Consider the following 26,233-nt stretch of genomic DNA (forward strand, 5'->3'; position numbering starts at 1 on the left):
ATCACCACATCACTTAAAAAACAGGCAAATATAAATAAAACCTTCATTCTATACTGCTGTTTTGAGAGACAGCAAGTTTTGCAACTTGCAGCATACACAGCCCATTCCTTCCTGAACTGAGTTCAGATCACAAACACTGAGTTTGAAGGCCTAAAGTACATGGGTGGTCAAGGGTATTGCATTCCCCTCTTCTTTCCAATGAAAAACAAGCACTCATACAAGGATTGGTACAGTGTTGTTTTGTTTGTTGGTTGGCTGGTTTATTTTCACTAAGTCATATTTCTGCTTACTTTGCTGCCAAGACACAAGAAATAAAGAGGTTTTTTTTGAAAAAGATATCTACCCTTCCTGAAGCCAGCCTGTAATTTGAATTTACATGCAAAACTAGGGATTAAGGATGGGTGAGTGGATACAAAATTTTGTCTTTATCTTACTCATACAAATCTTTTCACAAAACCTTTTTCATATGAAATACAGCTACTTTTTCATAAATCTACTCTGCCAGTCAGCAGACTAACTGCTTTTTAAAAAGCACCTCTTCTTTCCATGTGATGAAATGGGATTTGCAGCCTTTTAGAGTTTTTTGCACTATTGTAGCGGTCAGGAATATTTTCAAATGCATGTGAAAAATTGGTTCTAGAAGAGTTGAGTGTGAACATAAGATTCAGTCAAAAGTGTAATGGCAGAAAATGCTTCGTACTTTTAATAGTCCCTCTTAACTAAAATACAGAATAATTCAAAGTCTCCTTACGGAACTGGTATTGGTATGAAAGCCAAAAGTGTACTTGGACTCTTGTGTGCTGTTTCCCTCTGCAAAGTTTTGAAAGCTTAGAAACTGTGAACTACATTTTTGTAATATGCCACGCAAAGTTTGGGAAAGTTGGAACAATTCAGGAAGAAACTGTACTAGTAAGGCATGATCCTGGGGAAACACAGGAAATGCTCAGCACTTCACAGAATTGGACCCTCTTAGTACTCTCAGGGTCTGCAGTGCATCTGTCTGCAAGCCTGAGTGAGATTTTCATGGGAATAGCGTGGGAACACAGACATCGATGAGATACTTCTCTGCTCAGAAACCAAAAATAAAATTCAGAACAAAATAAATAGTGATCCTGAAAGAAGAGCAATTTTAGAACTTCTGGAAAAGGAAGGAGTTTAAAAGGGCTCTCTTCATAGTAAATGTAGCAATTAGTAAAAGTTTTAATAGAAATCCTGTGTTTTAAGAGTAGATTTTTATTACCTTTTATGCTTATCCATGTTTGCCTACACAGAACTGTGTCTTTAAAAAGGAAATGGACACAACACAAACAGGAAGATTTTGAGCCAAGTTGCCTCAGCTTGAGGCTTCACTTACTGAAGTAATTGGCAGAGTTCCTACCACAGCTCTGTATTGTGCTGTGTAACAATTTCTTTTTTCCCGTGAATTAGAAATGTATCATCTATAGAAAACAAAATTGTTTGGAATTTATGTTAGATAAATGAATGGCAGTGTTGAATCATCTCCAACTTTTAAGTCCCCCATAAAAAGAGTTTACAAAATAAGGATTTTTCAGCCAGAGCATGTCCTTCACCAACTATGGCTGGCCATTCTTTGAATACAAAATTATTATACCTGTCAATTAAGATAAAAATTGCAGTATCATTTTGTGGTGTATAGACCTGTGTCTACTCTAACTCTCACTGATTCTAACAATCAAGATCTTATAAACAACTGAACTAAAATATGGAACTTCTTACTGGAAAACATTTTGATATCAGAATGCAAGCTACAAAAATACAAAGCATGCAAGATCATTTAGAGTAGAAAAGTTTAGTAATTGTAAGAAAAAAGTGTATATGTCCAAAAATAAGATTAATTAACTTTTTTTATGTGTTAATCTTGCAAAATCCTACACTTTTATGCATGATGTGTAGAAAAGTCTATCACGACAATCAGAATACTTGCAGAATTGGCTTTTCAAGCACTTGAAAGCCCCCAAACATTCCTTTTAATGGTAAAGCATTATTACTTACATTTTAAAGATGAGAAAAATTAGATGTTTGTAAGATTCATAAGTGGCAAAAAAGATTGTCCAACTACTATTAAAGTTTTAGTAGCAAACCATGACTCCCCAGTAGTCTTGCTCTAAGAAAAGGAGTAACTAGTCTGCCAGCTTACCCATGCACTAAACTCATCCTAACTTTAACTTGCAGCATATATAGCTGATTATTAAGGTGTTGAATGGAACCCAGAATCCCCTGCAATCGTTTGCAAAACACCCCTCCTTCCTCCCAGGCTTTTAAAATATGTCAGCAGCATGAGCAAAACTTCACAGATGTATTTCCCTTGGTTTCTGTGTTTTTATGGCATCAGAGCTCCCAGCTTGGCAGATAATACCTGAGAATAAAATGCAATTACTGCAGAGACAGAAGACATGGAACGTGTGTGCTGTCTGTGCTGTTGTCTCTCCGTGTAGGTACGTACTAGAAAATGTTAGTTCAGGGATTACTCAGTTGAACAAGGTGTTAAAAGACCCTGAAGACATGTAATAGGAGTTGATCATATCACAGACCTGGAGCAGTGATCCTACTGGTAGCACTTCCAGCTGAGGAAATTATATGGCAGATGAAACATATATTTCTCTGGTTTATTAACTGTACCAGAATAACCAGGTATTGGGGGTTTTGAACAGAGGAAATTTGATACTCAGTTTGACCAGAGTTTAAATATTTAAATAGAAATGGATATAATTGTATATTTTTTCTCAAATGAAAAGAAAGGTGATTAGGTTGCAAGCATGTTAGCATACAACAGCTGTGTAGATGAATCTTTTGTTTTCCAAGGAGGTTTTTCAAGGGCTTGGGGTATTTTTTAGAGCTTTCATTTTTATATTTGGATTTAAAAAACTACTTTGCATCCTTTCCATAAGCTCTTTTTGGAGTCAAAGCTCCCATTTATTTTCAAAAAAAGAAAGTTCTCATGTTTACTTGTTATGAGATTTTTTTTCTTTTTTCTCTCTTTTGGTTGTTTTCATATGGGCAATATACTTTGAATTTTTTTGGAACTTAACTATATTGAAAGAAATAGGAATTCTTGAATTAACTAAAATGCCAATTTTCTACTTTTCACCCAAAACCTGTGGTTTTGATTTACTGACTCTGTCACCCATACCCTTGACAAATGTTTAAAGGTTAACAGACTAGGTATCCAGAGGGCAAAAGAATTCATTTCATTTCATCTCTTTTTCTCTTGGATGATCTAGAGATATACTGAGTTAGTAAAGTCACTGTATTGGTGTTTGGTTATTTTTAAGCTCAAGCTTGCTACACATGCATGTTGAAGCATGAACAAACTGAGATTCCAAGAATATGGTCAAATAAGCAAATGAGATCCCAGTAGCATATTTTATTTCCCTCCTTTATACCTCCACCTCCTGCCCAAGGTAAAACCACTGTCATCTTGTGTGCTACTAGTGCTTGGCATTTTTCTTCTCACTGTAAAAGAAAATAGGGTGGTTTATGTTAATCTATGTTTCTATATCTTTCAGTAAACCAAAATGAAATACAATAATTATCATTTTTATCAGGGTTGGTGATAACTTACTGAAATACATTAGTTTGACACTTACTCTCTTATTCTCAGTCCTACTACCTTGCAAAGTTTGATGTACTCTTTTTCCATAATCTAATACCTCCCTGATGCTCCCAAACCCATCACTGTTTCTGTCTGGCATGCTACTCCTCTCCTGTCTCCATCATCTCACAATTAGCATCACTATTTTGTGAGCCTGCAGCTTTCTGAGCAAACAACTGTGAGGTTCTGCAGAAAGTAAAGGTTTCATCATCATAGACGAAATGTAACTTTTGTAGTAATTTATTCTTTTATGCCTGGAATAAAACTCAAGATCAAGAGCCTCCTGGAGGATCTGCTTTAGATCTTTTCCCAGCTGGTCTAACAAAAGTAGTATCCCAGTGACTGAATATACATGAGACTGTAAGCATCAATATTCATTCCAAAACATACGTTTCATGTTTTAAAAACTAGCTTCTTGGGGTTTGCTTTTTTATTTATTTAGTTAGAGAACTCCAAACAGTTGTAACAGCCTGCTGTAGCTAACAATGGGAAGAGGCTCTGCAGCTGGGATTATCTGCAGAGATTCAAGAGCGCAAACTCACACAGGATCAATCTTAATAAATCTCAGTAGTTGCTGCTCTCCCAGTAGGTGTCAGTTGCTGCAATGCTCTACCACTGATTTTCTTATGCAGAACATAAAGCTGGATGCAGCGAGGTCTCTTTGACCAGCATAAAAACTGATCCTTCACACATAATATTCCAGAAACTATTGCAGAGTCATGGCTGCTAACCTCAGTGATATCTGCATCCAGGAGAATAACATTAGTGGAATACAAAAATGTAGACAGCAATCAACCACTGGATTTGGTCTGAGTATCAGAAAGATCATTAGAATCAGATTGCTCACTTACAAGGCTGATGATTTCTATAGCTAAGCTTTTTTCAATTGGCTCATGAAGATGCAGCATCGGTGCTATGATAGATTCTGGCACTTGTAGCCATGAGGTGAGCTTCCTCATTTTCATATCTGCACCCTTCAAAATTAGTCAGAGCTACTTGCTTTTCTCAGGATGAAGGACAAAAGATTCCTTTGTTTTCTTTGAGGTGGCTAAGGAAAGACAGGAATGGTATGATTCTGTTGGGTTTAAATTCCCTTTTTGTTCTACAAGTAAGTGCTCACAGGTGCTTTGTAACTTGGACTCATCATGTAACAATTTTTAGTTTCTATCATCACATGATACTATGATTTTTTTATTTACATGAAACATGTTCTAAGGTTATAAATTTTATATATAAGGAGAAAAGTAAAAGCTGAAATCACCTGGGATTCCTGTCAGCCACATAGAAACATTCCTCAGATTTCAGGTCTTTAAGGAAAAATCACATTTTTAGACATTGCATGATGTTGAAACTAATAAGAAACATGAGACTAATTATCTTTATACTGTTGCCTTATAGAGCTGCATGCCTTCTGGTTCCCAAATAGTTCAGTTTTGCCAATGTTGCAGGATTTATTCATATGTTTGTTATTGTAAAAGGTTTTATAAGATAAATATTAGCCAAAAAAGTTACTTGTGAGCTTGGGAAAAAAGCTCTCTGTGTAAATGAATCGTAATAGAACAACTGCCGATTGATGAAAAGCATGAGCACTCTTGGGGCTGCTCCAGTTCTAGACGTAGTGTGTCACATCTCAGCTTTGGTGTTAACATTCAAGTTATGTTTTCTTTAGGGAAGAGATACACATGTTTGGGAGAATGAAAGGAAGCACAGATTGTTATTATTACCAAAAGCTATATAAATGCTCCTTAACATGGAATTAAAATTTAACTGACCCCATTTTAAAATACTGTATGTCCATCCCAGAAAGTAGAGGGTAGTTTAAGTGAAAATCAAATTCCTTATTTTGTGAACTCCTGGGAAGTACCAAAAATAATTTTATTTAAACCTTTGCTTTTATTTCAAGTTGAGTCCTTATATATAAAGAAGCTGAGGTCTAGCAATTGCTAATTTGAAAAAAAAAAATCGTAAGTTTTCACAAAATACGTGACAGTAAATCTTGGGGTATTTAGGAACCTGCAGATACTGCTGTGAAGACTTTAGTATCCCTATAGAGAAAGAAATTAATTCTTTACTATGGCCAAGCTCTACTTAATGGTCTGGACAAGCTGCAGACAGGCTTTTGTCCTGTCTGTCATATGAACCAGCTTCATGTGGTCCTGACAGATTTCAGAGCATTGGGAGCTTACCCAGATCTATGGAGAGTGATAAGACCAGACAGAGCACAGGACAGTTACCCTGCATCTTTGTTTTGTACTTCCATTCCAATGAGAGTCACACTCTGCCAGCTGAATGACGAAGACAGAGGAAATTATCAGACCACCCCAAATGAAGGCTCTTGGCAATGGCCTCATGGAAGGAGAGCTGCCAACCATCCAGCACTAACTAGAAGAGGTCTCTGTGCATGACCCGAGTGTCATAAAGAGGCTCGAGCAAACAGAAATATCTAGTCAGGAAACAAAGTAAGTGTGGAGAAGCATGCAGGCATGGAGGAGAACACATGCAGGCAAGCATACAGCTTTGTATTTCCATTACAATTAAATTCATAGTGTTGTCATAATCTTAGCCAGACACATCTGAATGTGACATTAATTTCTTTTTAAAAATGAGATAATTGATGCAGCTTTATTGTTGGGTGGATTTTAATTGCCTTCCATTCTACTCTTCAGTAAAATTAAAGACCACAAAGAAGAAAGACCTGTCTAAATTCCCCTTCTGAAGCTAGTCTGTCATGAAAGTTGGTGATTTTATTTTTTCTCTTCCCTCATCCAGATGGAAAAAAAAATAAAACCATCGGGAACGGAAAACTTAATTTTAAAAACTGCAAGTTTAATAAAATAATGTTTTGTAAATAAGTCTGAATTATAAACTAATAATTCTTGTTGTTTTTTCTATATTATTGCTACAATTTCTGTTCAACGCAAATACTAAAATATTATGGCACTTGAAATTAATTAGAATTTTTGAAAGGGTTTTCTACATGTTTACTCTCTTAATTTGATTCATTAGCATGAAAGGCTTTGGTTTCAAAGATCAGAATTTACCAGTAGAGATACTTACTCAGTATTTTGGTGTAATGGGGATATTACTGAGGAAATTCTGCTTATGGACTGCAGTATTTCCCAATTCCAAACCATCTGAATGATTGTGAATTTTTTTCTTTTGTAAAACAGCCCAGTTAATTTTTAATTACTACTTATCCAAATTAAGAAAATTGGAGCATACCTTCTAAATAAAATAAAATAAGAAGTCTGTTTAAGAACTCCAGATTATACAGCACATGCTGTTTAATGATAAACTGAATAATGCTTAAAATTTGTTTTCTGACCGAGCATTTTTTACCTCAGTTTTCAGGTACAAACTTCTTCTTGTTTACTGGAATAGAGTTCTCTGTCATTTGGTTCATTATCCTTCCTTGGTAATTGTACATTGCGTTGATATTACCTCCTTTTATTCTTGTTAGAAGCTCAGTACATCATCCATATTTAGAGTATTTTAGATTTTTGTTTTCATCAGTCGAATAGAAGGAAGATAAGTGAGATATATCTCAATCTACATAGTTGTTTCTGGTCTTAAAATCAATTATCCTCTCTAAAACATAAATATAACATTATTTTCTGTGTTTGCAGTCTTTGGAGGTTGATCTCTTTTCTGCTTCTATTGCAATACAAAGCTTCTAGTTTTATAGAATGAATTCAGTCTTGAAGCAAATAATTTCAGTGGAAACCACAATGTTTACTATCTCTATTTTTCATAACAGAAGCATCCACTAAGGTGAGAATTTACACCATGATCTTTAATTGCAGGAATAAGAGGTGAATAACATAAAAGGGATTCCAAAAATAGGGTAGGGGATTTATAACATCTTAAGCTCAGCAATTGTGAGCTACCTGTAAAGGCTGGATTTTCTCTTTCTAGTCAAATCCCCATATGTTAATCTTTGCCCTGGAGTTTTCCTTCACTCTGGGCAGTAAAAGATATTATCTCCTCATGCAAAATTGTAGAAAAATGCTTACAAATCAAGACGCATTGAATCATTAGCAAGGAAATTTTCCAGCATTTCTATTCAAATACCTGAAAAAAGCTGAATAGCTGACAGACTTTTAAGATGGAAGGACTTAATAAAATATCCATTGTTGGTTGGATGGCAGTAATAAATATGTGCTTCCAATGTAATGCCAAATGCACTTTATCTTCTGTAATAAAAAAATTCAAAAAGTGGATTTATTAACTTTTAAATAGAGATGCTGTATCCTTTTTTGTAAAACTGAAATATAGAGACATTCCAATGTTTTTATGAGATACTACAACAATAAATAGATGTAACTGGATAATTTCTTCAGAAATACTATGATACATGTTCCTCCACAATAACTTGCCTGTTTATACAAATATTTGCCACCTAGGGCAGCCCTTTGCAAATGTGTCAGTCATGATAGAGCTGTTTATGTTATGTGAGTGCAAGAAACCAAAACAAAATCTACTTTAATTCTAATCATAGTGGCTTTCTCTGCAGGTTTGGAGTCAGTATACAAATAATGTAGCTTTTCCTACAGTTAAGGGAGAGCCCAGCTCTGTTCAGGTCAGACTGGGTGTACCTCAAGTTTTTACAGTGGCAGTCTTGCAGCTCAGCATACCCTCACCACTGCTCCCAAACACGATGCTTTGCAGATGATGCCTCTTGCTTTCACCACCAAGACACTGCACATATTTATTGACTATACCACTTCTAATCTGGAAAGCTATGGTTCTAATTTTTTATCCAAGGTCAGAGATGAAATATGTGAATTTTGACACTATAATGGAAGGAATCTCATTTGGAGGGTGCAGAGGGATTCTCTCTTTCCTTATTTCATAGTGAAGAACTGCTCATGGCAAAAATGAATGGTTTCTCTTGGAAATTATGGGCTTTTGTTTTCATATTTATTATTCTGTTATATTCTTAAAGCCAGAAGAACATTTTGCTTGGGTCAAACAAAATTTTAATTTGTGCAAAATTTTTATTTTAAGTTCTGATTTACCAGAATTTTCACCATTTCTTTTTCTTGCTGGAAGACACCTTTTCCACCAAACTGAATACCACCATCTAATAAAATTCACAGGAAGTGGCTATTTAACCCAGTATTACTAGGTAATAATATCTATATGGTCAAGGTAACAGCAATTTTAAAGAAAAATGTCCAATATGTGTTCAAAATGTACAGCACAGCTTCACCAAGGACAAATTCTACCTGACCAACCTAGTTGACTACAATAGAATGACTACATCAGTGGGCAAGGAGAAGGCTACAGATGTCATTTATCTGGACTTCTGTAACTCCTTTGATTTGTGTGTCCCCCAGAATCCTTCTCTCTACGTTGGAGATAGATGGATTTGATGGTTGGACCGTTTGGTGGGTAAGGAATTTGCTGGATGGTTGCATCCAGAGGGTAGTGGTCAATGTCCCAGTGGACATCAGTGATAAACAGTGTCCCCCAGGGGTCTGTATTGGGACCACTGCTGTTTAATGTCTTCATCAACAACACAGGCTGTAGAATTGGGTGCACCCTCAGCAAGGTTGCAGACTACACCAAGCTGAGTGGTGCTGTTGATACACCTGAGGGATGGGATCCCATCCAGAGGGACCAGGGCAAGCTTGATGACTGGGTCCATGGGAACTTCATGAGGTTCAAAAGACCATGTGCAAAGTCCTGCACTTGGGGCAACCCCTGGTATGAACACAGGCTGGGGAATGGACAGATCAGAGCAGTCCTGCCAAGAAGGACTTGGGGGAGTTCATGGATGAGAAGCTGGACATGAGCCAGCCATGAGACAATCTTGGGCTGCATCCAAAGCAGCATGGGCAGCAGGGTGAAGAAGGGCATTCTTCCCCTCTGCTCTGGTGAGACCCCACCTGGAGGACTGTGTCCAGCTCTGTGGTCCCCAGCAGAGGAAGCATATGGAAGGGCTGGAGTCCAGACAACGGCCATGAGGATGGTCAGCGGGCTGGAGTACCTCTCCCGTGAGGAAAGGTTGAGGAAAGGCTGGGATTGTTCCACATGGAGAAGAGAAAGCCTCATTGTGGCCTGAAGTACCTAAAAGGGACTTGTAAGAAAGATGAGGGCACATTATTTGGCAGGGCAATGGTAATAAAGTGAAAAGAGGGTCAATTTAGATTAGATATGAGGAAGAATTTTTTTACAGTGAAGATGGTGAAACACTGACAACTGGCACATTGCCCAGAGAGGTGGTAGATGCCCCATCCCTGGAAACATTCAAGGTCAGGTTGGACTGTGCTCTGAGCAACCTGATCTAGTTGAAGATGTCCCTGCTCATTGCAGAGAAGTGACCTTTAAATGACCCTGCTAGCCCAAGCTATTCTATGAGTCTATAATTCTATAGTGTTCTACATACACTTTACAGTCATATTTGCACACATATTTTCAATGACACAGTTGCAATATGTTAAGGATGTACACAAAAAAATTCATATAACATTTCAAATGAGATTTTCATAATTTAAAAATCTCATCCTCTAATTTAAAAGAAAAAGCTGCATATATTTCAGCAGTGGTCTGGTTTTTTTCCTCTTTTTCTCTCCTTTTTTATTTCCTCTTCTTTCTTGGGGCTGCTAAGAGCACATACTATTAGAAACATAGAGAGAGGTGTGACTTTGGGAGATGTTTGTTGAAATCTTTGAAGGGTAGGCATCTGCTTTTTTCTAAAACACGTGATCTGATCATGCAGAAATTGTTAGTCCAATTCTTCAGTTCTGTGAGGAGAGTGAGAAATAATGTGAAGTTACAGTGAACCCATCTGGTCAAGCAGGAAAATCCAGTTTATTTGCTTCATTGCCAGAAATGTTAAATCACTTCCTGGGAATGCAATTCATTTGGAACATATGGAACTCATTGGAAGGCCTCCAGTGAATTCAAGACTGTACTGAAGATGAGACAATTTCTCATAAGTAACAATCATGTTTTCCCACTGGGCAGCATGTAAGCAGCATGTGTAGCTGTGTTAACAAAAAACTAAACAATAGGAGGACTGTCTGAGATCTTGTTCAACAATATTTGCTCATGGTTTACTTTATTTTAAATTTTCAAGAGATGCAATGTCCATTTAGGCTTCTTTCTTTCAGCATTTGAGCAGCAATAGAATGTGTGGATGGAACTTTTAGCTCATTTTACATCTTAATTCAGAAGCACTGCACTCTGTTTAGAAAACAGATATTTGAAAGCACTCTACCTCACTCTACCTTTCAGTTTTCTGGAACTTAAAATGCTTCTTCATTTTACTTAACAGAAGTATAAATTTTGTGACTTCCCCATCTGCCCTGAGGCTTGATGATTTTATGTATTTCCCGCTACAGTTTTTTACCTGGGTTAAATCCACTAAACGCTAGCAACCTTTAAGACTGCCATCTAACAAATTCACTAAAATATATATTTCACTGTAAATCAACATGTTTTAATGATCATTGATTAGAAATATTGTATATTTCCAGGAAATAAATTGAGGTGACAAACGGCATTATTAACAACTGATTAATCTGATTAATCTATTAATCTAATTAAATCTGATATGCCAATATGAACAAAAATCTACATGTTAATGTGAATGATGATGACAGCTGTTTAGGAAGAGTTCATCCAGTGACTCGCAGTGCAATTATAAACATGATAAAAGCCCATTTAAGTCTGTCATACAGCCACCAGAAAATTATCTTCTCCACTTGTCATTACTGTATCCCCATTGAGTCTTGTAACTGCTTCCCCTGAGCTGTTCATCTTGGCTTTGAATTTTAGACCTTCCAGAGGCAGTCCCCATCAAACTGTTATCTCTTTTCCATGACACAGCTTATGATTTCAGTGCAGACATTCTTGGTTTCCACATCATCAGCCATCTGAAAGTTGTTCTCTAAGCTTTTCTTATCAAAAGAAGATCCGTTCTTTTGATAAGAAAATCATACCTTTTCTAGCTAACAAACTCAACATTAAAGTGTGATATCAGCCTGTCCCCATCTTTCCTTCTTTTGTCCTGACCCTCTCATTTGATTCACACTAATGTTTCCTCATTCTTTCTTGTGCCATTAAGGGTTTTTTTCCTGTTTGTTTGCTTATTTCTCAACTTCTCCTCTCTACAAAGTTGTCTTTACAAATTTCCTCCTTGGACTAATGTGAATAGAGAATCTGAGGTTTTCATTCTTATTTTCTTAATTATCTTAGCCAGTGTAACCACTTAAGTCTGGGAAAGAGAAGAAAAGTACATACTCATTTTCAAAATTATATCAGCTTTTTATAAAAATTAACATATGATACATTTTTCTTTCTTTGAAACTGAGACCTGGATTCACTCTGTGATTTTATTGGTTTTTGTCATGTTAATTTTCCTCAGTCTATGGAAATTAATAACTTTGTTGCATTACTGGTCCTTCTTCTGAACAAATATATGCTTGTATAATGCAAGAAAAATGCTTTTCCAGCAAAAGGCTATTGTTGGTTTGAATAATATTAGTCTGATCTGATTGTATAATATTTTTGAATGTCAAAATCAAACAACACACATTTAGCCAGCAAGAGTACAGGTGAAAAAGAAAGAATCACAAAGGCATATATTAATGCCTATCATCTAAGACATGTTCTAGTTGAAATTTTGTTGAAATTTTATGCAGAAAATGCTATGAAACATTACTGTATATAGCAGGACAAATCAAATCCTGAAATTAAATTTTCAAAGTCTGTTTTGAGAAATTCTATAGCAAGTCTGAAGTTGGTTGTTTTGTTATTTCTGTTCATCTCTCCCCTTTTTCTTTTACTTTGAATCTGCAGCAGGAAAATCTGCTGAATAAAGACTAGACTAACATAAGTGAAAAGGATGTAAAATTGATACCTTAGCTCATGTGGCAGTTCTGCATACATTGCATACACAATCAGATTTATCATCTAGACTTTCTTGCCTTTATGCTATGAGCACATTTTAAAATTCTTTTTATGTGTTTGCTATATAAATTTCACTTTACTGTTAATTCAATCTATAACTGCATTTTTTCTAGGGAAAATACTCTCAGAAAGTTCTTCTATATTAGTCTGAAAGAAAAGGATAATATGAAAAAATTCTACATCTATTGCAAAAAAAAGAGATGTCTCATGCAATTTTCCAAGCCCAGAAACAATTATAGCCAATATGAAAACAATTCTATTACTTGTCTCTGAAAATTTATATAAAAAGTAAGAAACTGGTCTATTATAGAACAACATGTATTTGAGCCTGCAGAATAAAGATTTGGCATTTCAGTCTAATCTTCAGCCACACAGATTTTGTCTTCCTCCCTCAAAACTATTAAGTAATTTCCCAGAGGAATTTTGTGATCATGTGTTCTAGGATGATTATTTCAAAATGTGATCATAGGAGTATCTTATTAGCACCATCTCCTCCCTTCTCTCCTTCCTGGTTCTTTCTAACGGTAATTAGTTTCACAATAGATTATAAGACACTCAAATGGGAAGTGTATGTTTCTCTCCAGAGTGCTTGACACGGTGAGAAGCCAGTTTTTTCCAGACCTTCTAGACACTCACACAATTTACCCCAAGATTTCATAGTGTTTCCCTAATATTACTGGTATTCCCTGAATATTCCCTAACATTTTTTAATAGTGGTATCTTCTTTGTTTTCTTTCAGGCTATGCCAGTTATTTCAGAGAAGGAGAAGGCTGGTGAGTAAATATTTACTCGTTTTCTCATTTCCTTGTTGTATTTGTTTTTGGAATACCCTGTTACTTAACTAAGTGATAAAAGACAGGCTTCAGCTGTGGGCTTTCAAATGTATAGGATTACAGATCGGACCAATGTCTGCGTAAAGGCTATTTGTTGTTTCCTGAATAGGGTAATTTCTCTTCCTAAAAAGCAATCCAGTTTTCCGTGTCATATAAATAAGGGTGTTTGAAACTGTCCTACAAAGTTGAATTGCAGTTGCTCCTTACATATCAGTATTCCTGTAGTTACTAACTTGTTATTTGGTGTTAACATCTATTATGATTTATTTGATGTCTCAATCAACAAACATGGGTGCAAATGGGCTTTCTCAAGTCAGTGGAATTTGCCTTTTGACTTGGTGTAACCTTTACTGTCTGTCGTTAAATATGGCAAGAAATTTCAGTTACCTGGAGTATGCCACTGGAGATAGTAACATTTGTTTTGGCTAAATACTTCTAGAATATTGAAAAATTGTTTTTCTGATGTTTTCTGTTATACGTGCCGTCTGAACACTGAATGTGCTTTGGTGTTGGGATGTGAAATCTATTACTGATGGCCTGCTAGACACTGTCAAATGGATGTATTCTTGTGAAAAACACTAGAGAACACTCCACTCAGCACTATAGCTCTCAAGAATCTCTGTCAGTTGCTTGTCTTCAATTCTAATTGATAGTTTGCTACTGTACTTTGAATATAGCTTGAAAAATACCTCAAAATACCCAAGTTCCACCTGGCACTCAGATTTATGTCTGATTTTTGTTGGTGATGTTTTCTTGTATTAACCTGGTTCAGACTGTTTCTTTTCTTTTGCTTATTAAAGGAGAGGAATAGGTTAAAAAAACTGTTTGATAGAAAATCTACAGTAAGAGTCAGTACCGTAAAAGCTATGGAGCTGTCTGCTCAGGATGTTGCTACTTTAGCTATTAAAGTTCAGAAATAATTCCCAAACTGTGACCCTTATTTAATAAGATTTTTCTTTATAGATTTCGCAGGCAGCATTATTCGGTGTTTCTTTTTCTGAGGCAGTTCATATTTGGTCACATCTTCTAAATTATGTCAAAATATGCAAACTGATTATAACTGGCCTTACCATTTGAAGCTAATTTCAAATAAAACTAAAAGATCTATGCTTACTTCTTTGGTGTGAAAATTACCTATAATGTCAATGTTGGTAATCATATAAAATAAATGTATTTTTGACACACACTTTATAACCTGTACATATGTATATGAGTTTCTCTCTCTTTTCCTTCTTTCTGGTCAGACTTTTGTGCTATGTTTTTCTGTGGACAGTATTACATTTAATATTACAAATATTAAGTGGAACTTCATTCTGCAGGAAATCAGTTTACTGACATTTCCATGCACATGAGCACAAGCTAGACTGAGAATGAATATGTGGTTGCCTTTTAATCAGTTTGGGCATTTCTTTAACTCTACAGCTCAGGAGTTCCTGAGGCTATGATGGGTTATTTTGCAATATTAAGCATTCATGAGGGAGATGATTATTAAAGTCAGGCCTAGTCACTTGGTTCCAGGGGCAGTAAGTGTTATTCTAGTTAAATGCAATTGGACCTTGAATCAGACGTTCAGATCCCATGCTTTGCAATGTAACTTGCTGATGTTTGATCATTGCTGCTGTCACTTCACCAGAATGACATTACCTATAGTCATGAATGACAAAGATATATGTAAGGTGTGAAAGCCTTCAAAAAATAATATCACATATTTGCATGTCTGCTGTAAGAGAACAAAAGAAATACTAGTGTTGATATTTATTTGGAAATACCAACGATCTAAAGCTTTCTACTTTATACTCACAAGCGAACTAAAATATGTCACAAAATATTACAGAACAAAAAGAAGTCGTTGTTTATTTTATTACTGCAAAGCTAATAACATCATAGGCAAAGAGATTGAATAGCATTGTATTACAATCGGATTGAAATGAACTCAAAATTTCTAGTGAAACAACTTTTCTCATTTTGAGAATTTGAACTAATATTCTCTGGTATGCCCCTCTTTTCTACTTACTACTATTTGGTTACCTCAGGGACTGGAGTAAGAAATAAAATAAAGTAGAAAGGCTTTTATTCCACTGTTTCTGGTTTAGAAATTTTATATATAAAATAAAAAAACTGTTTTTACAAGACCTTCTATTCTGTAGACTCCAGATACTTTGATATTTTCAAATGCTTTTCCTATAGGCAACCAAACATTTAGATCCTTAAATGGACTAAGCTGCCTAAGCAGCTTAGAAGTTCACACATTACTGATTGTGTTTATAGCATTTTTTAATCCTTGAAATTAAATATTTTTTTCGATTTTATATATTTTCCAACATGCAGTAAATTTTGACATCAAATGCAAACTCCGTAAAATGAATACTTATTGAAAATAAAATAAACACTCATACCATTTTTAGATTTGGAGCAAAGCCAAACATCTGAAAACATTGCTGCTTTTGTCAATTAATAACTCAAGAGTTGCATAACAAATTTATTTTTTTAATAGTGGAAAGCGCAGTAAAACATGCAATTGCAAAGTGCCTTTGGCAAAAATCTATAAATGGTCAGTATATTGAGCAGAACATTGGTCATGCCTAGACATGCGCACAATTGCTTCCACTTGTGTGAATTAGGGCATTGTAAATGATATACTGTGGCATCAGCTATTTCTGAGTAATGCATTTTTAAGAAGTCTCAATATTGTTGATATTTCTGGCAATGTTGAAAAAAATAACTCTTTCAAAACAACATTTTGAGGCAGAAGTTATGATCAAGCAGTATTCACAGTCAGAGAAAATGATGGCTCAAGCCAAGAGATGACTCAGGGCTAGTAATGTTGGCACCTACCTTAAGAATGCAAGCCAGAAACCAGATTCAAAACACTGTATTTTCAGATTCATCTGTTTTTCTTTTGAGTAAATTATGTATTTGCATACCTTTACTCACCTTGCTGACTGTAGTGATTTATATTCTCAAATTCTGCCCAAAAACTATGAAGAAATTTGAAGGATGGAGAACTTATCATACCTGTCAATAATGGAGGTGTCTGTGTCAGGGTTTGCAGTGTTGACTCCATTTATATTAAATAATCAGCATCTGAACCTTTGGTTCACGTGGCTGTATATCAGCATCTGTTTTACTAATATGAATCACATATGAGACTTCATGAATGGTACTGGTTAACTCTCCACTAACTGTAGATTCAAGATGGCTCCTGACACAGATGCCAATATTCCGTACAATGAATCCACTGTGAGCTTCCTAATGCAAGGCTAACTCCGTTTCTGGAGCAGTATTCTCAAAACAAACGTGAAATGACTTTAAGCCAGTATTAGAATTATTGCCTAAGTCTCTTTGTGTACCTGCTTCATGCTTTCCCAATTTATCCTCAAATATTTGTACGGAATAGTGAACTCTGTGACTTAGAAACATTGCTACAACAGAGCCAGTGGGAAAGGTAGAGTAAATATCCACATCTGGTCACAGACAAGAACAGCTGGCTTCTCTTGAGGTGATGAAACTATGTGCTGTCAATAAACAGGACAGAAGGTTTAGTCTAGCCCTAAACAAATTTTAAATAAATATTAACACCATTGGTGCATAATGCTCAGCATTATAATAAATAATTTTTTTCCTGTGCATAAAACAACTGCCCTGTGGTAATTTTTTGTTGAGTATACATTTAGAATAGCTGCTGCTCTAAAAGTAAAAAAAGTTATTTAAAGTGAGAGCAATTGAACATGCTTTTTGAGTTTTCATGATTCTACCAAAATATTCCCTTGTGCTTTAAAAATATATTGTGGAGAAAGTGCACAACCTCTTTGGGTAAATCTCAGTATTCTCTCTAACTAGTAGGTTAGAGAGATCTACTTCAGCACAAATAAAAGTGTCAGACCTTGATATGTAGGAGAAGAGATTTGATAGCCCATTTCACATCTGTGTTTTGTTGATCAGCAAGCCAACAAGAGGATAAAACATGAAGCACAGTAAAAAATAGCAGCCTCAGTGGATCTCTGGCCAGCATACAGTGTTTGAAATCTCCCCAGTGTTAGTATTACAGTATGGGCCTAGCAGTGAACAAGCCTTTTTTTTTTTTTTGTCCTGCATCTAACCCAGATTTCTGGTAAAGACACTATTTAATAAAGTATTGTTCTTTGGTGTTAATTTTCCTGGTTGTCTTTTGATTCAGAAGGAAGGCAAATACACGGAGGATTAAAGGGACCTTAATGGCAGGGTTTTTCCTCTCACAGACTCTAATTGTCCGTGTCAGGCAGCAGAGGACACTTGGTGCTCAGCTCCCATGGTGAGATGAGCAGCAGAACAGGAGGTGATGGAGTGATGACAAGGTGGGTCGGGCTGTCTGTGAGAACTCACAGCAGGAGGACCTGGAAAATCCAGTAGCGACAGGTTCACTATCACGTAACAAGGCACATAAAAAACCAGCTGCTTGGCACATTAGGTGGAGGTCTTTTTATTTAATCTAATTTAACTGCAGCTCTAATCAAAAGGGAAAAACAATAAAATCTTCACTAGATTTTACAAACATATTCTAGATCCAGAGAAATCAATTCTTTCTGTGAGCAGTGTTCACTAGATGCTGTTTTCATAAAGTCATTAAGGGCTCATCCATATATAAGTTGCTTTGAACCCATAGCAAACATTAAAAAATTCAGTTTGACTGGCTACAGGATATCAGTTTCTGCATAACCTGGAGAGAAATACAAGGTAATTGGCACAGTTACTAGCTTTTTGGCTGCCTTACTTACTTACTCTTGCCAGTATTGTAGAATAAACCAGGCAAAATGAATTACTAATTGTTCCATTTAGCAAGTGTTTTATCTGGTTTTATTAGAATAGTCTTACTAGAGTTTTTGTGAGACCTTAGTATGAAGTACCAGTTTCTAGTTAGGTAATCCTTCTTTTATTGTCAGTATTGCAACAGTTATAAAATTTGGTGTTTGCTTTCTAAATAACAATGTCAGGTGGGCACTCACACTTCAATCTGTCATACTGGAAAACAGTTATAGAAGCTCTGCCAGAAAATGCATGGATGGCTGCCAAACACTAATAGATGCTAATAGATATATTTTTATTCTGCTGCTATTTATTTCATTACTAGAAAATATGATGATGCCAATAGATACCAAAAGCTGACCTTTCATTATAAGATTCATAATCATTTTTAGTTGTTTAGTTTTCTTTATTTTTTTTCTAAATGCAGTAAAATAGCTGATGTCAGGATTTTTGGTATTTGATTTTTAGTGGCTTATTAACCTCACACTTGTGTAGTTGTTCTTCTGAATAAATTACTTCATTTTTAAAAGTCACATCATATTCACTGTATGCACATGGACATAAACATATAAACTTTAAAATCCACATAGCACTGTGTGAAGCCAAAGGTGCTGTTGCCACTTTCTTTGAGTTTTGGAGGAAACAGTAGGCCCTACAGCAGCAGCTTTCCTATGAAAATCCCCTTTAAACCATGCTAAATGCACTAGAAGCAGGATGATGCCTAAAACTCTTCATGGTCACCTCTAGTATATTACTTTTGTTAGTCTTAAAGAGTGAAGGGTAGGGTCAGGTAGTGTGAATGTTCTCTGAGGAAAGCCAGTGGTAAGAAGGCTGTGTACCCTTGGAGAAGGACACAAAAGTTCAGGTACCAGCCTGGACAGAAAAACAGGTGTTTTGTGGAAGGCTAAAACAACTTCCATTAAAAAAATAATAATGATTAAGTACATCTGCCATATCTGGGAACTAGCAGAACCTGTTTTGCATCAAATTCCTTAAGCAGCTTCTGCTTGCTTTCTCCACCTGATTTGTGGAGAAAGTATGGGTCATCAGTATGGACCTGCTTTTACATTTTTTAGAAGAGCTTCTTGAATCAAAATATGCCATTGTTACTTCAAAGGCATTTAATTTTCTTCATATCTTTAATATAATCTCATTTATTTGCATCTTTAAAAGCTTAGATAAAGAAGCTTAACTGAATTATTTCAGGCTAAACAAGGATAGGCCATTATTTTTACATTGTATTATACATACATATACTTTATCATACACATTAGGGTTTTTTTAACTATAATATCTTTCTAGACTCTTTGATGATTTTGTTAATTTTGGAAACAACTTTAAATATTTCTTTGACAAACGTTCAAATGTAATTTTTCATTTTAGAGGAGACAAGCTGTGCCTAAGTGCCTTATATTCCTGTGATGAGCAATCAAGTTTTGATTTTCTGATGGTTTAATGTCTTTTCTTAAGTAATAAAATTACCTTATTCAAATCAAGCTATTTCCCTGATAGGAATAAAACTTTATATAATACCAGCTGAGTGATTGCTGCTGCCAGCTATCATGCTAAGTCTTTCAATCCAAAGTCTTTTTAAGGCCTGTACTTTCCTATTTAAGGCAAGTTGTTTTTATCATAGAAATTAAGTGATTATACAAAACCCCAAGCATTAACATTGAATTATTTTAAAGATATTTGACATTAATAATATTTCATCACAGATTGATAAATGTAAGAACATATAACAGACTTCATGACCTATTAGTGACGTAGAGTTAAACAAAGAATAACTCTCTTCAAGGAGACCTTTGGAGATTCTTTCTCCAACCTTCTGTTCAAGCAGGCCAGCCCTGAGTTCAGACAAGGTTGCTCAAGTCTTTTTCCAGTCCAGTCTCGAAAACTTCCAAGAACAGAGCCTGTGCAATCTCTGTAGTTAAGTGTTCTGCTGCAGTACTGTCTCCATGGAGGAGACACTTTTCCGGATGTCCAGCTTGGTCCTTCCTGGTTTCAGCTTATGCCTCTTGTCTCTTCTCTTTTCATCCTCACATGCACAATATAAAGAGCCCAGCTCCATCAGCTTGTTTCCCTACTGTGAAGTCCTGGGGAGCTGCTGGTAGGACCCCAAAAGCCATCTTTGCAGGCTGAACAAGTCCTGCAGCCTCAGCTCACAGGCCAAGTGATCCAGACCCTGACCCGCTTGGTGGCCATCCCCTGCACTTTTTCCCTTTTATCAATGTCTTTTGTGTGTTGGGAGGATCCTGAAACTGGACTCACTGTTGCAGATGTGGTCTCACAAGCACTGCACAGAAAGGGATAATCCCTTCCCTCTATCTACAGGCCTTGCTTTTATTGATACATCCCAGGCTGCTGCCAGCTCAGTTTCCTGCCAGGGCACGCTGCTGGCTCATGCGCAGCTCACTGTCTGCCAGCACCCCAGGGCCTTTTCCATAGAGTTGCTCTCCAGCCAGTTTATTATCATTTATTTATCCACCCTTAGAGACTGTAAAATCCCAACTTATGAACAAAAACATTGTGAAAATTGTGCTCTTTGTTGTCAAAACAGAAAATACAGCAGGAGACACAAGAATTTTTTACTTTCAGACAATTCAATTTTGTATTACATTAAAAGTAATTATAATATGTTCAGATTTTAGACCACCAAACAGACTGTAAACTGGTACTCAGTATATTCTGGCTAGTGTCACATAATTAATTTTAATCAAGTGGCTTCTCAGCATAAAGTTAAGTATCAGTTACACAGTGACTCGGTAGCATTCATATTACCCAGGCCACACGGTGGTCCCCTTTTGAACTGGACATCAGAAACATTCTAAAAGAGGTAGTCCCTGAGAAAAATTGCTTTTAAATCAAAGAAAACATGATCAAGTTGTTCTTCCTCTCCTTTTTTGGCTATAATAAGAGTAACAGAGAATGGTGATAACCAATTAATCAAGTTATTTCTAGGCTAATTTCGTTCAGGTTGAGTTCATGGCAAAGACATGTGCTGATTCAAATGAAATAGAAATTAGCTCACTTGGTCCTAATTGATACTGACATGCAGTCATCAGGTTGTGGTTTCCAAAGCAGTGATGATTTGGAAATTAGGTGGTGGTCTTTCTTTTTCAGTGTCCAGAATAGAGGTAGCATCTGCAAAGCTGAGGTGCCTGCAGCCAAATTTTAAAATTAGCTTTTGACTACATTTTGATAGTTATTTAGGTACCTGAAGATGAAAAACAAGCTCTCTGTGACACCTGCTAATTGTGCACCAAAGCCCAGCCAAGTTTACTTCTGGGCGGTAAAGTCTGCACATGGCACAAAATCATGATGATTTTTTTCTGAAAAAATTAAGACACCCTTCTTTACTTCTTTGGGTTCCTAGACAACATTCGAAACATCTGTACTACATTATGGTCCTGTGTTCATATTTGAAAATAGGACTTGAACTACTAAGTGGTTTCAGAGTTGTTGAAGATGAACCAAGAAGAGCCTGAACAATTTTAAACCAAATTTAATATGAAGAGCTTAGAGTACTTAAAAAAGTGTGAAGATAACTTCTCTTTTTTCATCTGTTAAAACAGAAACCCTTCTGTGGTTTTGGAAAATTATTTCAGTCCCAAATCACTGGAACATGTTTTTTGTTGCTTATGCACTTGAGGTACTCGCATGCTCACTTTACTAGAGTAAAAAGTTGCTATTCAAAAATTCTTAGGGAAAAGAGAGAGGTCTTTTATGTTTGATGAGAAGACATGATTGTTTACATTTTTCTAAGGCCATGCTGAAAACTCAGGTGAGAGACACCCAAAAGCCCACTTTGGATTAGGCACACCTGGAGGCAAAATGTCCTCCTGATACGGAACCATCCTTGGCAGGACAGTGATAGGGCTAGATGTAACTGCAGTGTCACAGGTTGCTCAGAATGGTTTTTTTATTCCTAGTGGGAAATTTTGACCTGTGCTCTGAATGTCTCCTGCTATAGCAAGTGATGTTTGAGAGAATTGTGGCTTCTGCCACAAATAAATAGTGTGTTCAGCCTGAACAACTAGAGCTTTTATTGTCTATAATCTGAAAGATACCAACTACACTGACAAAAAGTGTTTTTCATTATCCTGAAGATTTTAAATAGCTTGTGGTATCCAGTCATCAAGTTTAACCATTTTCTCAAATCTTCTCTGCAAATACTCTTGTAAAATTAAATTGCTTTTGCACATATCAGGAAATGGCAATCAAATCAAATGCTGATTCTCTATAATGTGGTAGATGCAAATGGTCTTTAAAATGCACCAGTTTGCAATTCTTATATGCAAAGTCAGTCACATGCCTCTGTCAATCTACCTCTGTGTTAATTTTGACTATTATTGAATTTCTCCTTCATAACATTTTAGGAAAGAATTGGATAACTACTTGAAATGATTTCTTAGTTGCATTTATTTGTAATATGAGTATTACAAATAAAGAAATTACTGAAAAAAAAGTTTATTGATGGACAAAACTGCCAAATGATCTCTAAACCATAAATCTGCAAGGAGTTATTCCTGCAGGTAATAATTCTAGTAACATGAATTTGGACACAGCTTGGAAATAGAAATTTGCTAAATCCCAGTCTAAAATGATTTCTCTGAAATTTCCTCTGTGAATATTCTCTTAATTCAATTGGTAGCTCATTAATTTAAATCCAAATCTATTCTGGATTGAATTGCACCTGCTGCTGTACTTTGGCCTAAAAGAAGAGGAAATATTTGGTAACCAATTCCAGAGGGTTAGCCAGGTATATCATGTCTCAGTAACTGCCTATGAGCAGAATTGAAAGGCAAAGAAGAACCATGGATTTTAATACATGTCAAAATACAGGCTTGAAATTAGAGAAGAGCATTTGAAAGATCTGTTAAAAGGCAAGGAAAAGAATTAAATAAACCACAACATCCTCTAGGCAGGTGTCTAATTTACAATGTCATCCCAGAATGTGTTTTCACATTGCAAGGAAGAAAAAGAAAGACTGAGACTTTTGTCAAGAATTTATCTATCAGTTGATTGACACAGAATACTGTTTACAGAACAACCCATCCATACACTAGAAAGATTTTTTCTTATGTAGTTACCATGGGAGTCTCTCGAAACAGGGATGAAACTCCAGAATGCTCAGAGAATGCCAAGGCTTTGGTTTCGTGGAATAGCTCACACTAAGTCTGTGAGTGGAATAACATTTTTTGTGTGCAAGGCTCTGCTGCACATTGGTAACTGATATACAAAACTTTAGCATGTGTATCAAATTAATCAATTTTATCAGGTATAAATTCATGATTGTCAGTGAATTTGTGACTGGAAAATGAAAACTATATAGTTGTCCTAAAATTTCTTTCCTCCTTTTAGAAGAAGATCTCAGATTTTTATACAGATTGCCCTTGGGAATTAAGTCTAGCCCTGTATTTTGAACCATGGATCCAGCCTGGAATTTCTAGGAAAAATGTCTTTTAGCAGCCATTCAATGAGCTGTTGCAGGATCAGACAATAACAATGGATGATGGAGAAGACACTGTCTCTGGCAAACTAGTTAGAGCAGGATTTTCTTCTCCTAGCTTGTAAGTGGTACTGGCTTTTTCAGTCACAGATTGAATACCTGCCATTTCTTTCAACAGCCAAAGTTTTTGCACCTCATCTTTTTTTTGTCCCACAGGACAATAGCTTTCCATGTTTGATCACTCTTTGTTGATAAACATTTGATTTTTATGTGCAATTGCTTGTCTCCTCTTGTAAAAGAATGAGAGGACATCAAATAGAGGTGGCAGATTCAAAGCAAACAGGGGAGGCAATCTAGAACTGAGCTATGGAGCTCCTCACCTCAGTAGATTGCTGATGCTAAAGTTGTACATAGCTTTAGAAGTCTAGACAAACTAGTAACAGAGAAATTGATTAGTATAACAATTTCATCGGTAAAATTTGAAACAGTTCTTACCAATGCCTTTTGTAGGACTTACACAAATCGTAACCCTTTATATACCAAGTCAAAACTTGCCTAGAATTCCAAATCAGTAATGCAATGCATCGTCTAAATATTGAGTTCAATTTTAATGGGTCAAAAACAGTATTTTGTAGTAAAAATATACTGAATATTCAGTCCTAATGTGTACACTGAATATACTTTTATTGCATGGGTGTTTCTTTTGTTTTCCCCCAGGAAACAGTACCAACTACTCATCATTAAATTAAGAATCCTGTGTAACTTATACAGCAACTGCAAAAGACATCTGCATGTTAGGGAACATTCTATCTAAAGTTAGAGGGATCTTAAAATTTGCAGAAAACCAATCAATGATCAGAATAAAGCAAGTCAATGCAATTCTTCAGCTTAATAAATAACAAAGAGAAAAAATATGAGTGTATGACATAAGAATATAAAAACACAAACATAACCAAAGAACATATAAAAAACTGTAAAAATAGATATATATTTTACAGTTGTAATCAAAACTTGGCATAATTTTGTCTTTAATGAGGAAATAGACATTGGAAAACTAACCAAAAAAGTTTCCAATCTAAGAAGTTGCTACATCTATTAACTTTTGCAGTATGTTTCAAAGGCATTTCCGGAGAGGCAATGTATGCCACATTAGACAAACTAAGAGGAATAAGAAACAGACGTCTTTTCATAAAGCAAATCTAGATAAAAATCTTCAGCAAAGTAAATTGCATTTATTTATATTAAAAGACTAAGAGATAAGAAATGAGCCACGCTTTTTTTTTGTCAAAATAATCATTTTAGCTTAAATCGGTTAAGCTAACTGTACTGATCCATAGAAAAAAATTCCACATCTGGAAAATCTTTGCTGCATCTGTGTTGGGGTTTCATGCTTTTTGGTGCTTTGTTCACCAGTTCCCATGACTCTAACTTAAATCTCTCCCTTATTTTCTTAAGTGCATTCTAATACACCTAAAGATACAGTGATCATTTCATTTCCTGATATACGTTATTTACGCTTCCTTACCTGTTTTCCTTAAGCAAAGCAAAGTAAGTCCTCAAAAATAAAGCAACTTAAAAAAAAAAAAGGACAGTGTGTCTTTGTAGCATGCTGCAGTATGGACAATTACTTTAGTAGGTTGAAGTGAAATCAAGAATTGTAATTGTCAAAGATAACAGAGAAGTAAATGTGTTTTTATGGTAGACTTCTAGCTGTTTTTAGCAAATAGAAGCAAGTTTAAACTCATTCCAGCACCAAAATCCCCCATTTGCCATGAACAATTCACAAGCAGCACTGCTTACAATCTGAATTAATTATTGGCCCACAGTGCAGACAACCAGAAAATAATTGGCTCCTATATTCCCTTCTGGTTGTTTCCTATATAGTGCTGCACAACTGCTTACAAGTGCTCTTTGCCTCTCTATTTAGAAATCCAGGAGATAAATTTAGAAATATAATGATGACAGAAACAAAGTGGCACAACCAAAGTGCTTCCAAAACTGGGATTATTCTCTCTTGAAGGAGCTGTGGGCGGAGTCACAATGGTTTGTTTCATATGTATTGTCAGAAGAAAGTATGGGCTAAATAAAAAGAAATTCAGAGTGCACACATCCAGCGGTCAGTTGCCAAGGTTTAAAGGGCACCTGTTTCAAGAACACAGTCACACAGCAGCATCTGAAAAAGTAAATTAAACAAGACAAGGACTTGAGTACTGGCATAGAGTTATCCCAGTTCTTTAGTTATATTGCTTCCTGCTCTAGTTTTGGTCCATGTCATCTGGTAGTTTTCTAGAAAAACCCATGAGGCTTGGAAGACAAGAAGTGCCAGGAAGTGTTTGAAAGCAGCAGTGGTAGGAGATTCACACTTACGGTCATTGAGTGGTCTTGATCAAAAAGGTCAAACTGATTAATTCATTCTGATATCCTTTGTCTACCACAGACTTCTCCAGGCTTAGTCCTTGCTTAGAGGATTCAAATAGGAATTTATGAGCAAATCATCCTCTCGGTGGAAAGATCTTTATCCTGTTGCTTCCCAGATAACGCTTGGGAAGGGCAATACCTCTTGTATTGCCCTTCATGGAAAAGACACCTCAGTGAGATTCTTGAATGAGAATTTGAACCTCTGCTTTCACCTAC

The 26,233-nt window shown here is 35.9% G+C and overlaps 1 protein-coding gene across 4 annotated transcripts in view; it reads left to right on the forward strand.

Moving 5' to 3' along the window:
* DLC1 (DLC1 Rho GTPase activating protein) overlaps window positions 1-26,233 on the forward strand; it is a 220,992-nt gene that overhangs the window by 77,099 nt on the left and 117,660 nt on the right. For 3 of the 4 annotated variants that reach the window (XM_010401619.4, XM_019287155.3, XM_010401623.4), the window contains one exon: window positions 13,272-13,305. In XM_010401619.4, the coding sequence (XP_010399921.3) occupies window positions 13,272-13,305 (34 nt within the window). Of the gene's footprint in view, window positions 1-13,065; window positions 13,130-13,271; window positions 13,306-26,233 lie in introns of those variants that run through there. The other variant, XM_019287156.2, reaches the window with a different exon arrangement.

Source organism: Corvus cornix, chromosome 4, assembly GCF_000738735.6.
Source record: "Corvus cornix cornix isolate S_Up_H32 chromosome 4, ASM73873v5, whole genome shotgun sequence".
NCBI classification, from domain to species: Eukaryota; Metazoa; Chordata; class Aves; order Passeriformes; family Corvidae; genus Corvus; species Corvus cornix.